We start from the raw sequence: 14,170 nt of genomic DNA, 5'->3' as shown, positions 1-14,170 counted from the left end.
GATGCTTAAGAGGTTGCCTGGTGGGCCAGTGAGAGCGGGAGGCCAGGAATTCATGGTAGCGCCGCGGTTGGTTGATTTTCTGTATCAACATGGCGCCCCGCACTAGGATCTCCGCTTGGGGAGCCACCTCATGTGTGTCTCCCAGGAAGTGGCCCAGGTTCCTTGAGATCACGGCATTTCCATGTGCTGCACTGTGGTATTGAATGAGTGAGTGAAATGTTACCTAGATGGGTGGGGAAAGACATCAGAGAAGGTGAGGGGCTGGAAAAACAGGTGAGGTTGAACTTCAGGTGCATCTTGTGATAACTGGAATTTAAGGCTGTTGTACTCATTTAAGAAGAAAGGAAAATTGTCGAAGTGCTTGGCATCCAGTGTCTTGAACTAAGAAGTTAGAGGGCAAAGGGACTGAGATGCACGGCTATGAATAAAATGTCTATTTAAATTTAAGCTATAATGTAAAATGTAAATACATATTATGCTCTTAAAGGCAACGAAAGAATTTTGAAGTGCTTACAGGTTTACATTTAAGTGCTAATCCTGGAAGTATGAGCCCATCGTCTGCGTAACTGCCAGATTTCCATTACATCATGATTTAACCTTAACCTTCAGAAGACTGAGCTTAACCTTGGGTTTCTTGTATCTGTACCATCTCCTCTCACCATCTTAGCAGCTGCAAAATCCCTCAACTCCCAAGGGTCACTTTCCATCTTTTCCCATTTAGACATGTTCATCCCTGTCTTTGTGTAAGTTTCTCAGACTCTTAGCTGCCTCAGCTAAGTGCTATCTTCAAATGGGGCATAATTTACATTGTAAAAATGTTTGGATTTATTGGGCTTGATTTTGATTGTTTTTAATCATCTTTTCTTCTCCCCCTGAATGTTTGCAGTGGAGCTGGGCAGGAAGTAGGAAGATCATGTATTATCCTGGAGTTCAAAGGAAGAAAAATAATGGTAATTATGTTGTCGTTGGGACAATGGTACGGCTCTTTCTGGTTGGGGGGTTCGATCTTTTCCAGAACTGTAGTTCTCTGTTTAGCTCCCAGAAAAATGTCATAGTCGGTATATGTAGTCTGTGCTGTGTAACGTGAATGTAAGTAATAGTGTACACTTCGACTTAGTAATTTGACAAAGCATTAAACTGAGAAGATGTAGTCTAAGATTGTAAAATTGTCAACCAGGTCTCCTGAACTATTGCTTCTTCGAGGTCCCTCTTCTACTCTTGGAGGGTCGAGCCAACCTAACTGCCCTCCCAGGTGCCCCCACCCCCAGTGGCAGAGCGCCAAGGAACTGGGTGCCCACGCCCACGGGGAGCTCCAGCGACCCCCGTGCAGCCTGGAGTGACAGAGCCCTGGTTCGGCAGCTTAGATACCTAAGTTTGCATCAGGGCCCCTGACCTTGGGCAAGGCAGTCCGGCTCTAAGCCCATTTCCTTCCCTGAGAGACAGAGGGATTAGAAGAGATGATGACATAGTCCTCGCTAGATAGGTACTTCGAAGGCTCGAAGGCTCATGGTGTTCCTGTGGTCCCACCTCTCTGCTTCTCTGAATCATTCCAGAACAGGCAGGTGTCAGGTACCGTTGGTTTTTTAGTCATTTATTGTATTACTGTGCTAGTAATGTCCCCGGAATGAACAGGTAGGTCATGAATGGCTGACTTTAAGAATTCCGTCCCCATCGCCTTAAAATACTTCAGTTGCTCTCTTCTGGTAAGTTTCCCATTTCTGATTACTCTTCTCACTAGAGCCAGATCTGGGAGTAGTGAGTCCATAAACTTAAAATGCTCACCATCTTCTGATACCAAAGTTCTTGAACAAGAGTTCACGCATTGTTAGAGTGACCACAAAAACTAGCTGAAGAGAAGGTGTCTTTTATCTTGTATCCTGTGGCTTAAATGTGAGCTGTATTTTCTATTTGTTTTGGAAATTGAGAATTGTTAATGGCATATTTGAAATGTTTAATAAGAATTGCATCGCGGATGTTACTGTATACAGTCCTTCTTGATTATTGTGTTGGTAGATTGTTATGAATACGTGGAGGGGATTGTGATCCTTCTCTCTGCTCCTTCAGCTGGATTGCGGGATCCACCCTGGCCTAGAAGGAATGGACGCTCTTCCTTATATCGATTTAATTGACCCAGCTGAGATTGATCTCCTGTTAATCAGTCAGTAAGTTATTTTCTTTATTAACGACTCTGTTTTTCAAGAACTATTACTATAAAGATCATTATCATATTTTAAGATTCTGGTGTTTTATTTTATTTTTTAAGATTTTATTTATTTATTTGGCAAGAGAGTGAGCACAAGCAGGGGGAGCAGCCAGCAGAGGGGGTGGCGAGGGAGCAGGCTTCCCGGCTGAGCAGGGAGCTCCATGCGGGACTCAATCCCAGGACCCTGGGATCATGACCCAAGCCGAAAGCAGAGGCTTAACTAACTGAACCACTCAGGCGCCTGATTCTGGTGTTTTAGAAGCGTGTTTTCTGGGACACCTGGCAGCCTCAGTCTGCAGAGCATGTGGTTATTGATCTCGGGGTCATGAGTTTGAGTCCCACGTTGAGGGTAGAGTTTACTTAATTAAAACAAAAATTTTTTTAGGATTTATTTATTTAGAGAGAGCACACGAGAGTGGTAGGGGTAGGGGCAGAGAGAGACAGGGAGAGAGACTCTCCAGCAGACTCCACCCACGGAGCACAGAGCCTGACATTGTGCGGCTGGTCTCACGACCCCGAGGTCATGACCTGAGCCAACACCAAGAGTCGGATGCTTAATAAAAAGAATTTTAGGGGCGCCAGGGTGGCTCAGTTGGTTGAACTTCTTTTTTTGATTGTTTTTTAATTGGGCCACCACTTATTTTTCAAAGGTCAGGCTTTAGTTGATTTGTTTGCTTTTTCTTGCAACGTATTCTTTGACTGCAACATTTTCTTCAGTTTGAAAAACTGTGTCCCCATGAGTGGACACTTGGTAAGGCTTTATTATAAAAAGACAGTATTACACACTGTTGTCTGTTTCTTTCATATTTCAATAACTGTGTTAAAAACTGCATTAAAGAACTGTGTTAAAACAGTTATTAGAGGGCGCCTGGGTGACTCGGTTGATTAAGCATCTGCCTTTGGCTCAGGTCATGAGCCCAGGGTCCTGGGATCGAGCCCCACATTGGGCTTCCTGTTCATCAGGAGTCTGCTTCTCCCTCTGGGCCTTCCCCCTCTTGTGTTCTCTCTCTCTCAAATAAGTAAATAAAATCTTAAAAAAAAACCTCCAAACCAGTTATTAAAATTGAAGAGTATCGCATTACACTGATTATTTTGAAGCAATAACGATTTCCAATTAAATGGAATTCATCTTCCTCATAAAATATTAACATATATCCATTAAGATAATGCAGTGTCAGATGAAGCAGTACCTATGTCTTCACCATTATTCCTATCAGTAGAGCTTTATAAAAAAAATTTTATTTAAATTCAGTTAATTAACATATAATGTATTATTAGTTTCAGAGGTAGAGGTCAGTGATTCATCAGTCATACAACACCCAGTGCTCATCACATCACGTGCCCTCCTTACTGTCCGTCACCTGGTTGCCCCACCCCTCCACCACCTTCCCCTCCAGCAGCCCTCAGTGTGTTTCCTATGATAAGAGTCTCTTATGGTTTGTCTCCCCCTGTGATTTTATCTTGTTTTTTTCCTCCCTTCCCCTATGCTCCTCTGTTTTGTTTCTTAAATTCCACATATGAGTGAGATCTTATGATAATTACTTTTCTGTGATTGACTTATCTCACTTAGCATGAGACCCTCTGTTGCCATCCACGTCATTGTAAATGGCAAGGTTTCATCTTTTGATGGCGGAGTAGTATTCCATCATATATATGAACCATGTCTTCTTTATCCATTTATCTGTTGGTGGACATCTGGGCTCTTTTCATAATTTGGCTATTGTGAACATTGCTGGTATTGCTGTGGACATTGGGATGTAGGTGCCCCTTTGGATCATACATTTGTATCTTTGGGATAAATCCCTAGTATAATTGCTCAGTCATAGGGTTGCTCTATTTTCAACTTTGAGGAACCTCCATACTGTTTTCCAGAGTGGCTACACCAGTTTGCATCCCTACCAACAGTGTAAACAGTCTAGTAGGGTTCCTCTGTCCCCTCATCCTCACCAGCACCTGTCCTTTCCTGACCTGTTAGTTTCAGCCATTGTGACTCGTGTAAGGTGGTATCTCATTTTGATTTTGATCACTTCCTGATGCCAAGTGATGTTCAGCATTTTTTCATGTTTCTGTTAGCCATTTGTATGTCTTCTTTGGAGAAATGTCTGTTCATGTCTTCTGCCCTTTTCTAGAGTGGATTATACGGGTGTTGAGTTTGTTAAGTTCTTTATAGATTTTTGGATATGAAGCATTTGCAAGTATCTTCTCCCATTCTGTCCGTTGTCTTTTGGTTTTGTTGACAGTTTCCTTTCTTGTGCAAAAGATTTTTGTCTCGAAGTCTCAGTAGTTCTTTTTTTTTTTTTTTAAGATTTTATTTATTTATTTGAGAGAGAGAGATCACAAGTAGGCAGAGAGGCAGAAGCAGGCTCCCCACTGAACAGAGAGCCCGATGTGGGCCTCGATCCCAGGACCCTGAGATCATGACCTGAGCCAAAGGCAGAGGCTTAACCCACTGAGTCACCCAGGCGCCCTCAGTAGTTCATTTTTGCTTTTTTTTCTCTTGCTTTGGAGACGGGTGTAGTAAGAAGTTACTGCATCAGAGGTTGAAGAGGTTGCTGCCTGTGTTCTCTAGGATTTTGATGGTGTCCTGTATTACATTTAGGTCTTTCATCCATTTTGAGTCTATTTTTGTGTGTGCTGTAAGGAAACGGTCTAGTCTCATTCTTCTGCATGTAGCTGTCTAACACCATTTGTTGAAGACACTGTCCTTTTTCTTTTGAATGTTCTTTTCTGTTTTGTTGAAGATTAGTTGACCATAGAATTGAGGGTCCATTTCTGGGCTCCTTTTTCTTTTTATTTATTTATTTATTTATTTATTTCACAGAGAGAGATCACAAGTAGGCAGAGAGGCAGGCAGAGAGAGAGGAAGGGAAGCAGGCTCCCTGCTGAGCAGAGAGCCCAATGTGGGACTCGATCCCAGGACCCTGAGATCATGACCTGAGCCGAAGGCAGTGGCTTAACACACTGAGCCACCCAGGCGCCCCTGGGCTCCTTATTCTGTTCCGTTGATCTGTGTGTCTGTTTTTGTGCCAGTGCGATACTGTCTTGATGATTATAGCTTTGTGATAGAGCTTGAAGTCTGGAATTGTGATGCCACCAGTTTTGGTTTTCCTTTTCAATATTCCTTTGGCTATTCGGGGTCTTTTCTGGTTCCATACAGATTTTAGGATTATTTGTTGCAGCTTTGTGAAAAAAGTTGATGGTATTTTGATAGAGATTGGATTTAATGTATGGATTGCTCTAGGAAGCATAGATGTTTTAACATTTCTTCTTCCAGTCCGTAAGCAGGGAATGTTTGTCCATTTCTTTTTGTCTTCCTCAATTTCTTTCATGAGTACTTTATAGTTTTCTGAGTACAGATTCTTTGTGTCTTTGGTTAGGTTTATTCCTAGGCATCTTAAAATTTGGGGTGCAATTATAAATGGGATGGACTCCTTAATTTCTCTTTCTTCTGTCTCATTGTTAGTGTATAGAAATGCAACTGACTTCTTTGCATTGATTTATATCCTGCCACATTGCTGAGTTCCTGTATGATTTTAGCAATTTCAGGGTGGAGTCTTTGGGTGTTCCACATAAAGTATCATGTTATCTGCTTAGAGTGGGAGTTTGACTTCTTTGCCGATTTGAATGCTATTTATTTCTTTTTGTTGTCTGATTACTGAGGCTAGGACTTCTAGTCCTATATTACAGTGGTGAGAGTGAACATCCCTGCTGTGTTCCTGACCTTGGGGGAAAAGCTCTCAGTTTTTCCCCATTGAGAATGATATTCGCTGTGGACTTTTCATAGATGGCTTTTACAATATGAACATGTGTTCCCTCTAGCCATACACTGTAGAGTTTTAATCAAGAAAGATTTAATCAAGTTGTACTTTGTCAGATGCTTTTCCTGTATCTGTTGAAAGGATCATACAATTCTTGTCCTTTATTTTATTAATGTGGTGTATCACGTTGATTGATCTGTGGATGTTGAACCACTGTTGTAGCCCAGGAATAAATCCCACTTGGTCGTAGTGAATAATCCTTTTAATGTATTACTGGATTCTACCGGCTAATATCTTGGCAAGAATTTTTCATCCATGTTCATCAGAAACATTGGTCTATAATTTCTCCCTTTTGGTGGGGTGTTTGCCTGGTTTGGGGATCTAGGTAATGCTGGCCTCATAAAAAGAGTTTAGAAGTTTTCCTTCCATTTCTATTTTTTTGAAACGCCTTCAGAAGAATAGGTATTCATTCTTCTTTACATGTTTGGTAGAATTCCTATGGGAAGCCATCTGGCCCTGGACTCTTGTTTCTTTGGAGATTTTTGGTTACTGCTTCAATTTCCTTGCTGGTTATGGGTCTGTTCAGGTTTTCTATTTATTTCTGTTTCAGTTTTGGTAATGTAAATGTCTCTAGGAATGCATCCATTTCTTCCAAGTTGCCTAATTTGTCGGCATATAGTTGCTCATAAATATGTTTTTATAATTGTATTTCGTTGGCATTGGTTGTAATCTCTCTTTCATTCATGATTTTATTTATTTAGGTCCTTTCTCTTTTCTTTTTGATAAGTCTGGCCAGTGGTTTATCAGTCTTATTAATTCTTTCAAAGAACCAGCTCCTAGTTTCGTTGATCTATTCTAAGCTGGGGTGGCAGTCCTTATTTCAGAAAAATTAGATTTTAAACCAAAGATTGTAATAAGAGATGAGGAAGGACACTGTATCATAATTAAAGTGTCTATCCAACAAGAAGATCTAACAGTTGTAAATATTTATGCCCCTAGTGTGGGAGCAGCCAATTATATAAACCAATTAACAACAAAATTAAAGAAACACATCGATACTAATACAGTAATAGTAGGGGACTTTAACACTCCCCACTCAACTGCAGTGGGCAGATAGTCTAACAAATCAACGAGGAAATGGGGTTTAAATGACACATTGGACCAGATGGACATCACAGATATATTCAGAGCATTCCATCCTCTTTAAAGCGACAGAATACACATTCTTCTCAAGTGCACAGGGAACATTCTCCAGAATAGATCCCATACTGGGTCACAGGTCAGGTCTCAACTGGTATCAAAATAGAATCATTCCCTGAATATTTTCAGACCACAATGCTTTGAACCTGGAACTCAGTCACAAGAGGAAACTTGGAAAGAACTCAAATACCTGGAGGCTGAAGAGCATCCTACTAAAGAATGAATGGGTCAACCAGGAAATTAAAGAAGAATTCAAAATTCAGGGAAGAAAATGAAAGTGAAAACACAACTGTTCAAAACTTTTGGGATGCAGCAAAGGGGGTCCTAGGAAGGAAGTACATAGCACTGCGAGCCTTTCTCAAGACACAAGAAAGGTCTCAAATATACAACCTAACCTTATACCTAAAGGAGCTGGAGAAGAACAGCAAATAAAGCCTAAACCCAGCAAGAGAGTGATTTAATAAAGATCAGAGCAGAAATCAAGGAAATAGAAACCAAAAGAACAGTCAGTTGAGCTTCCGGCTCTTAGTTTCAGCTGGAGTGGTGATCTGGGTCTTGGGATCCCTTTGCCACCAGCCCTGCAGAATGGGGTGCTCCATTCCTTTCCTTTGCACATAACCTCCCCTTGATGCTCTAAAAGTATTCAGATGCAACTGTTACATAGGGCTTTTCTGTACAGTGAGCAGCAGTTTCATTCCATATGGTACATGATGGGTAGTATTTTAAGAATTGACCGAATCTTTTTGTTTCTCTTTAAGTTTCCATTTGGATCACTGCGGAGCTTTGCCCTGGTTTCTACAGAAGACGAGTTTCAAAGGAAGAACATTTATGACTCATGCCACGAAAGCTATTTATAGATGGCTTCTTTCAGATTACGTCAAAGTCAGGTGAATTGCTTTATTAGATTCATACAGGAATTTGCTTCTGCAGAATACATAAAGTTCAAGTTATGAACCGTTTTGTGTTTGGAAGTGAGACACTCTTTTTTATGCATAAGGCTGTCATTAATTTGTCATTCAGTTTCAACTCCTTAAATACCCATCGTGAACACAGCACCTTCCTGACCATAAAGTGTTGATGAAGTTTTTACATCCTTAAGTTTTTGTAATTTGGGTGAATGATAATGTATGCTAACAATATTTTGTAAACAGAATTTTATTATTTTATTAAAATTTGAGATCAAGTTCATGATACACTAATAGAGACTGAAATCTTATTTTAGAGTATTTGATCAAAGCAGATTACTATCTTAAATGAAAAAGATTCCTGAGGATTTTTTTTTTCTAGTTATAAGAGGATAAGAAAAGTTAGAAGCATTTTTGTGATATTTACAGCATAAATTATTAGCCTTCAAAAGTTTACATCTGTATATTCCAAAAGTAGCTCAGAGGTAATTTGTTATTCTTCACATATAAATGTAAAAGAATGGAAGAGTTACCCTTAGTAATTATACTGCTTACCGCTTAAGTAATGCTAACCATGTGCAGACATAGTCCTCACTTCTCAACATATGTTAACTCATCTTCATCTTGACTTCATGCTGTAGGTTCTGTTACGAATCCCGTTTTACAGGTGATGAAACTGAGACACATAGAGATTAGGTAATTTGCCTGTGATGGTCATAGGAAGAAACAAAGCTGGGATTTGGACGCAAGCGATCTGGCACCAGAGTCTGTGGCCTTAACCACCACTCCCTTTTGCTTTTTTAGAAGTACATTAGCATAATTTCCAGGAGAAAACTTACACTACATTTGTAGTCTTTTCACATCCTGATGGGAAACTCTGCTGTGGTTCAGTATGTGTGAGTGTTTGAGCGAGTTTATCTCAGGAGTGTTGGGGCAGACAAAAACATTGAGAAATACCATCATAAGAGTACTATGCACTTTGCTTAAAATCACACTTTATAGCTGTACATACCAAACCTTTTTATTATTATAACTACTGAGTCAAAAAATACCCAAAATGTCCAAGAGATTCTAAGTTGCATAATCCATACAGTGAAAGAACTTTTGTGGCTGTTCTGTTCACAGTCTCTTCGAGTTCAAAGAGTTTAAAAAATCTTGCCCTTAATTGTTTGTGTTGGCCTTTTTAAATATTTAGTAATATATCAGCAGACGACATGCTGTATACGGAGACAGATCTGGAAGAGAGCATGGACAAAATTGAAACCATCAACTTCCATGAAGTTAAAGAAGTTGCAGGAATCAAGTTTTGGTGTTACCACGCGGGCCACGTCCTCGGAGCTGCCATGTTCATGATTGAGATCGCGGGTGTGAAGGTACTCCCGCTCTTACAGCTTCGTCCCCAAGAGAAATCCGCGAGAGCTTTGTGCCCGGAAGTGACACTGAAGGAAATTTCCTAGGACTGCAAGGTGTCAAACACTGAACATAGGATAAAATTTATCCTCTGATGCTTTTTCCTTTCATTTTTTTTTTTTTTAAGATTTTATTTATTTAACCAGACAGAGATCACAAGCAGGCAGAGAGGCAGGCAGAGAGAGAGGAAAAAGCAGGCTCCCCGCTGAGCAGCTGAGCAGAGAGCCCGACGTGGGGCTCCATTGCAGGATCCTGGGACCATGACCCGAGCCGAAGGCAGAGGCTTTAACCCACTGAGCCACCCAGGAGCCCCTGCTTTTTCCTTTTAAATATCACAGTTCATACCCCCACAGTAAGACTTCCTGTATCAAAATTAGAAAGAGTAAAGTAAGCTTCTCAAAAGACTAAAGTTCCTTCATAGTGCCATAGGATTGATTCTTTCCAGGGTCCTTTAGAAAAATTATGAGGGCAGAGCTTTCTTTGTGGCTGTACCTGTTTTGCTTTCAATCCTCGTTGGGCATTCCTGTGGCCTTGGTGTTCTGGGATTCACCAGGAAGCCCCGGAAAGGGGCGGGGCGTTGCATGAGTGACAGGTGTTCATCAGAATCCTTGCCACCATCCTTGTAAAACGTAGATGGAGGACAGCACCAGCTTTTACGTCTGCTGCATGTTGGAGACACTTAGGGACCCTGTTTAAAAATACTCATCAAGGGGTGCCTAGGGGGCTCTGTGGGTAAAACCTCTGCCTTCGGCTCAGGTCATGATCCTGGGGTCCTGGGATCATGCCCCGCATCGGGCTCTCTGCTCAGCAGGGACCCTGCTTCCCTTTCTGTCTCTGCCTGCCTCTCTGCCTACTTGTGATCTCTCTCTCTCTGTCAAATGAATAAAATCTTAAAAAAAAAAAATACTCATCAAATCAGACTCTGAGGGTATGGCTTTTGCCTTTTTTTCCTTCCTTTTTAAGTTTCCTAGGTGATTCCTCTGTGTAGGCAGAGCTGAGAGTCAGTGCTCTGGAGTAATAATTGCCTTGAATTGTTAGCAGCTGCTCATTGATTTGAACTGTTTACACATCCAGTCGTACTAAGTACTATTCAATCATTTATCCCTACCGTTTGCTCAGAGGCACAAAAAATAAGCAGAGAGCCCAAATGCAGATCTGAACTCAATGTTTGAAATTTGATGCATACCCTGTGTTTTTCTCACACTTTAGATGGTTTTTCCATATACCTCAGTAGATTTCTTTTCCTCATCATGCCCTTTTTGTCCCCGGTGTTCAGAGCACTTCTTGGGTTTATTAATGCACGGCTTGTCTGTGCTGGGTACGTCTGGGAGTGTATCATTCCCCCAAGTTAGAGTGAATAATGGAAACACTGCACGGTTTGTGTAACTGAACTGAGATACACACTTTTAATTACACATAATTAAGTACTGCATCTAAATTTCATCAGTTGTAGGCTGTTTTTTCTACTGAACTTCACCTTTAGATTTTATGAGTTTAATGTCTTCACTAGTAAAACAAAACCTTCCAAAATCCTGTCTACCTTTATTTTTTTCACAGCTTTTGTATACAGGTGATTTCTCAAGACAAGAGGACAGACACTTAATGGCAGCTGAAATTCCCAATATTAAACCTGATATTCTTATTATTGTAAGTATTTGTGCTGTTTGTTTTAATTAGTGTAATGGAAGCAGGATTTTTTCCAGTGGGGGAAAAATATGATACCATTTTCATAATATTAGTTATCAGATGTAAATGAACTAGTGTTTTTTAAAATTTATTTTTATTTATTTTTTAAGATTTTATTTGAGAGAGAGAGCAAGAGAAAGCACAAGCAGGGAGAGGGGTGAAGGGAGAGGGAAAAGCAGGTTTCCTGCTGAGCAGGGAGCCTAATGCAGGCCTCGATCCTGGGACTCCACTGGGATCATGACCTGAGCCGAAGGCAGGCTCTTAACCAACTAAGCCACCCAGGCGCCCCTACTAGTATTTTTATTTTTTTTTTTCTTCTCTTAGCACAGCTCCACCTTCTTGCTGTTCAATGTGTTAACTCTGGTCTCCTATCAGAGATGATAGGCCACCTCCATTAAAGACGAAGTATTTTCGTCTAAGAGAATTACCCCAAATTCATAGAACATCTTAAGGGGGTTGTATAGAAATGGTGTGACCCGACTGCCTTTTCCATGGTCGCTGTCTTTCAGCTCATCGCCCCTGCTAACTTTCTATGTGTGTGTCGTCCAGCTGCCTGTTAGTTTGCAAGTCACTGCCCAGAGCTTTCGGTGAGGGGTACAGTGGTGGCTGATGAGAAACAAATTAAAAAATGTGTATTGGTGACAGTGAAGTCAGGGATTAGGAGAGAGATCTTTTGAGCCTATGGTATATATATATATGTATATATACACCAAATATATTTAGTAAGAAGGAAGAACTGTCTCTCCTCACCACCTGTAACATCCCCCAACCGCCCAAGTATCAGAGATCCCGGCATATTGCTGTCCCTAAGCAACACATAAAGGAATTCATTTTCACTCAGCTAATGGTACCCTACATATAAATTGATCTTAATTTAAGGGAAGTTTTGTGTTGCTTTTTTTAACCATCAGAAAAAAAGTTATTTTCATTATATCTGGTACTTCAGAGCAGCACCTCTCAAATTTTGATGTTGCATATGAATCATCTGGTCATACCATTAAAATACAGAGTTGGATTCAGTAGGTCTGGGCTGGAGCCTAAGATTCAGCACATCTAACAAGCTCCCAGGGACGCCCATGCTGCTGGCCAGTGGGCCGGACCTAGTGAGGTTTAAGGGATATTCTTAAACAGAACTATTAGAAACAATATCTATTTGTGTTTTACAGGCTCTGATTTATCAAAATGGGAGAAATACCTCTTTTCCCATCCATGGAAAGCAAGATGGTTTAAAAAAGAATTATCTTGAACAGGGAAGATTCAGTTTTAAATTTTTTCCTGATTCCTCTTTCTAAAAGTTTCTTACTGCGGAGGCAGATCTGAATTCTAACGTTTTTAGTTGCTCTTCTTTCCAGTTAGTATTATAGCAGTGTGTTCAGTAAATGGCATGTTAATGGAGAAATGAGTCACTTTGTCGCTGCATTTTACTGATGTTTGACTTTCGTATTCTTTGGGAATCGTCATTCTTGGTCCCTTACTTCCGACGTGTCATCTAGGAATCTACTTATGGGACCCATATCCATGAGAAGCGTGAGGAGCGAGAAGCGAGATTCTGTAACACTGTCCACGACATTGTGAACAGAGGGGGCAGAGGTCTCATTCCCGTCTTTGCTCTTGGAAGGGCTCAGGAGCTGCTCTTGATTTTAGGTATGCCTTTTCCTTTTGCGGGGGGTGGATTCTCAGAATCTCGGACTGCTTTTCTATCAAGGTAATTGCCTGGCCTCGGATAGGTCATTCTGCCTTTCTGGGCTTCAGTTTCTGCATCTAAAAATATGTAATGCTGTAAAAGCCCAGAGGAACAGTGACCCTTGGGCACCTCTACTGGGAATGTAAGTGGTGCCCTTTTCTGGAAGTTGCCAGCAGCCTCAGAACTCTGCAGTGAGCTGAGTCCTAAAAATATGTCACCCTTTGACCCAGCAGTACCGCCTGTGGGAATAAATGATACAAAGAAAATTTTATCAGTAAGGGTATTCATCATTTTAGTAGTTTTTAAAAAGATTTATTTATTTATTTTAGAGAGGGAGAGAGACGGGTTGGGGGGCTGGAGCAGAGGGAGAAAATCTCAAGTAGACTCCACGGAGCGAGGAGCCCGATGCAGGGCTCAATCCCGTGACCTATGAGGTCACGACCTGAGCCGAAACCAAGAGTCAGATGCTCATCCGAGCCACCCGGGAGCCCCCATCATTTTAGTATTTTTAAAGAACTATCGTGCCAGTAAATATCACCTTGTAGGAAAAAAGTCTTATCACAGTTGAGTAATTGTATACTTTCACATAAGGTATCATTTGCACCAAAAAATTAGGGTTCAAAACAGTATATACTGCAGTCCTAGTTAAAAATACACGGATGGGTTGAGGTCTATCCCGATGGGGCTTTTTCTATAGACCTACATCGTTGGAAATGCCTCATAGAGTATTTGTGTGGTTTCCTTTATTCACAGAACTATGTGTCAGATCTGTGGGAAAGAACTGCAAGACACTTATCATTATCTGCTAAAACTCTGACCTAATAGTTATGTTTTTTAAATCTTAGTTATTGGTGTATCCCAATAATCTGTACAGTTCTAGGGTGATAGTTTAGGGGTGAATATGATTTGAACTCACTCATATTTAGAGGGTGTTTGAAATTGAGAACCAGGCAGATCCACACTCAGACCCTAAACAGGGCCCTGAAGTAAAGATATTGGATCCCAAAGATTACAGGTGGGGAGTTCTTAAAGTATGTCCATATTCAAATGGAGATGCAAGAAACCCAGCTGAAAGAACTCTGAGGGAGGTTGGCTTCAGTTTACATGATCATCTCTGGAAATGGAACCTTACTTTATGTTCCTGTTACATAGGAGTGACAGTGACAACTGTGAATTGATCAAGTTCTTTTTAAAAGGGCTGTTTTGAAGATTATGATTCTAATTTTGGAGGAACTATGGTGATGAGCAGTGACTGGCAGTGGAAGGAATCACATGTAAAAACTCCTTAAATAAAAATTTATTGGCTTTAAAAAAAAAAAAATAC

The 14,170-nt window shown here is 40.8% G+C and overlaps 1 protein-coding gene and 1 non-coding gene across 2 annotated transcripts in view; both read left to right on the top strand.

Annotated features, from left to right (window-relative positions):
* The window catches only part of CPSF3 (cleavage and polyadenylation specific factor 3), a 46,528-nt gene that overhangs the window by 3,594 nt on the left and 28,764 nt on the right, over positions 1-14,170 (top strand). The window contains exons 2-7 of the mRNA XM_032353357.1: positions 887-950; positions 2,065-2,162; positions 7,920-8,048; positions 9,262-9,439; positions 11,034-11,123; positions 12,656-12,806. Coding sequence (XP_032209248.1) covers positions 887-950; positions 2,065-2,162; positions 7,920-8,048; positions 9,262-9,439; positions 11,034-11,123; positions 12,656-12,806 — 710 coding nt within the window. The remainder of the gene's footprint in view (positions 1-886; positions 951-2,064; positions 2,163-7,919; positions 8,049-9,261; positions 9,440-11,033; positions 11,124-12,655; positions 12,807-14,170) is intronic.
* Positions 13,510-13,640, top strand: LOC116596681. The gene has a single exon (XR_004288263.1). It is a non-coding gene; the product is annotated as a small nucleolar RNA SNORA18 (small nucleolar RNA).

This window comes from Mustela erminea, chromosome 7, assembly GCF_009829155.1.
Source record: "Mustela erminea isolate mMusErm1 chromosome 7, mMusErm1.Pri, whole genome shotgun sequence".
Classification (NCBI taxonomy): domain Eukaryota; kingdom Metazoa; phylum Chordata; class Mammalia; order Carnivora; family Mustelidae; genus Mustela; species Mustela erminea.
This window is presented reverse-complemented; position numbering and strand designations above follow the sequence as displayed.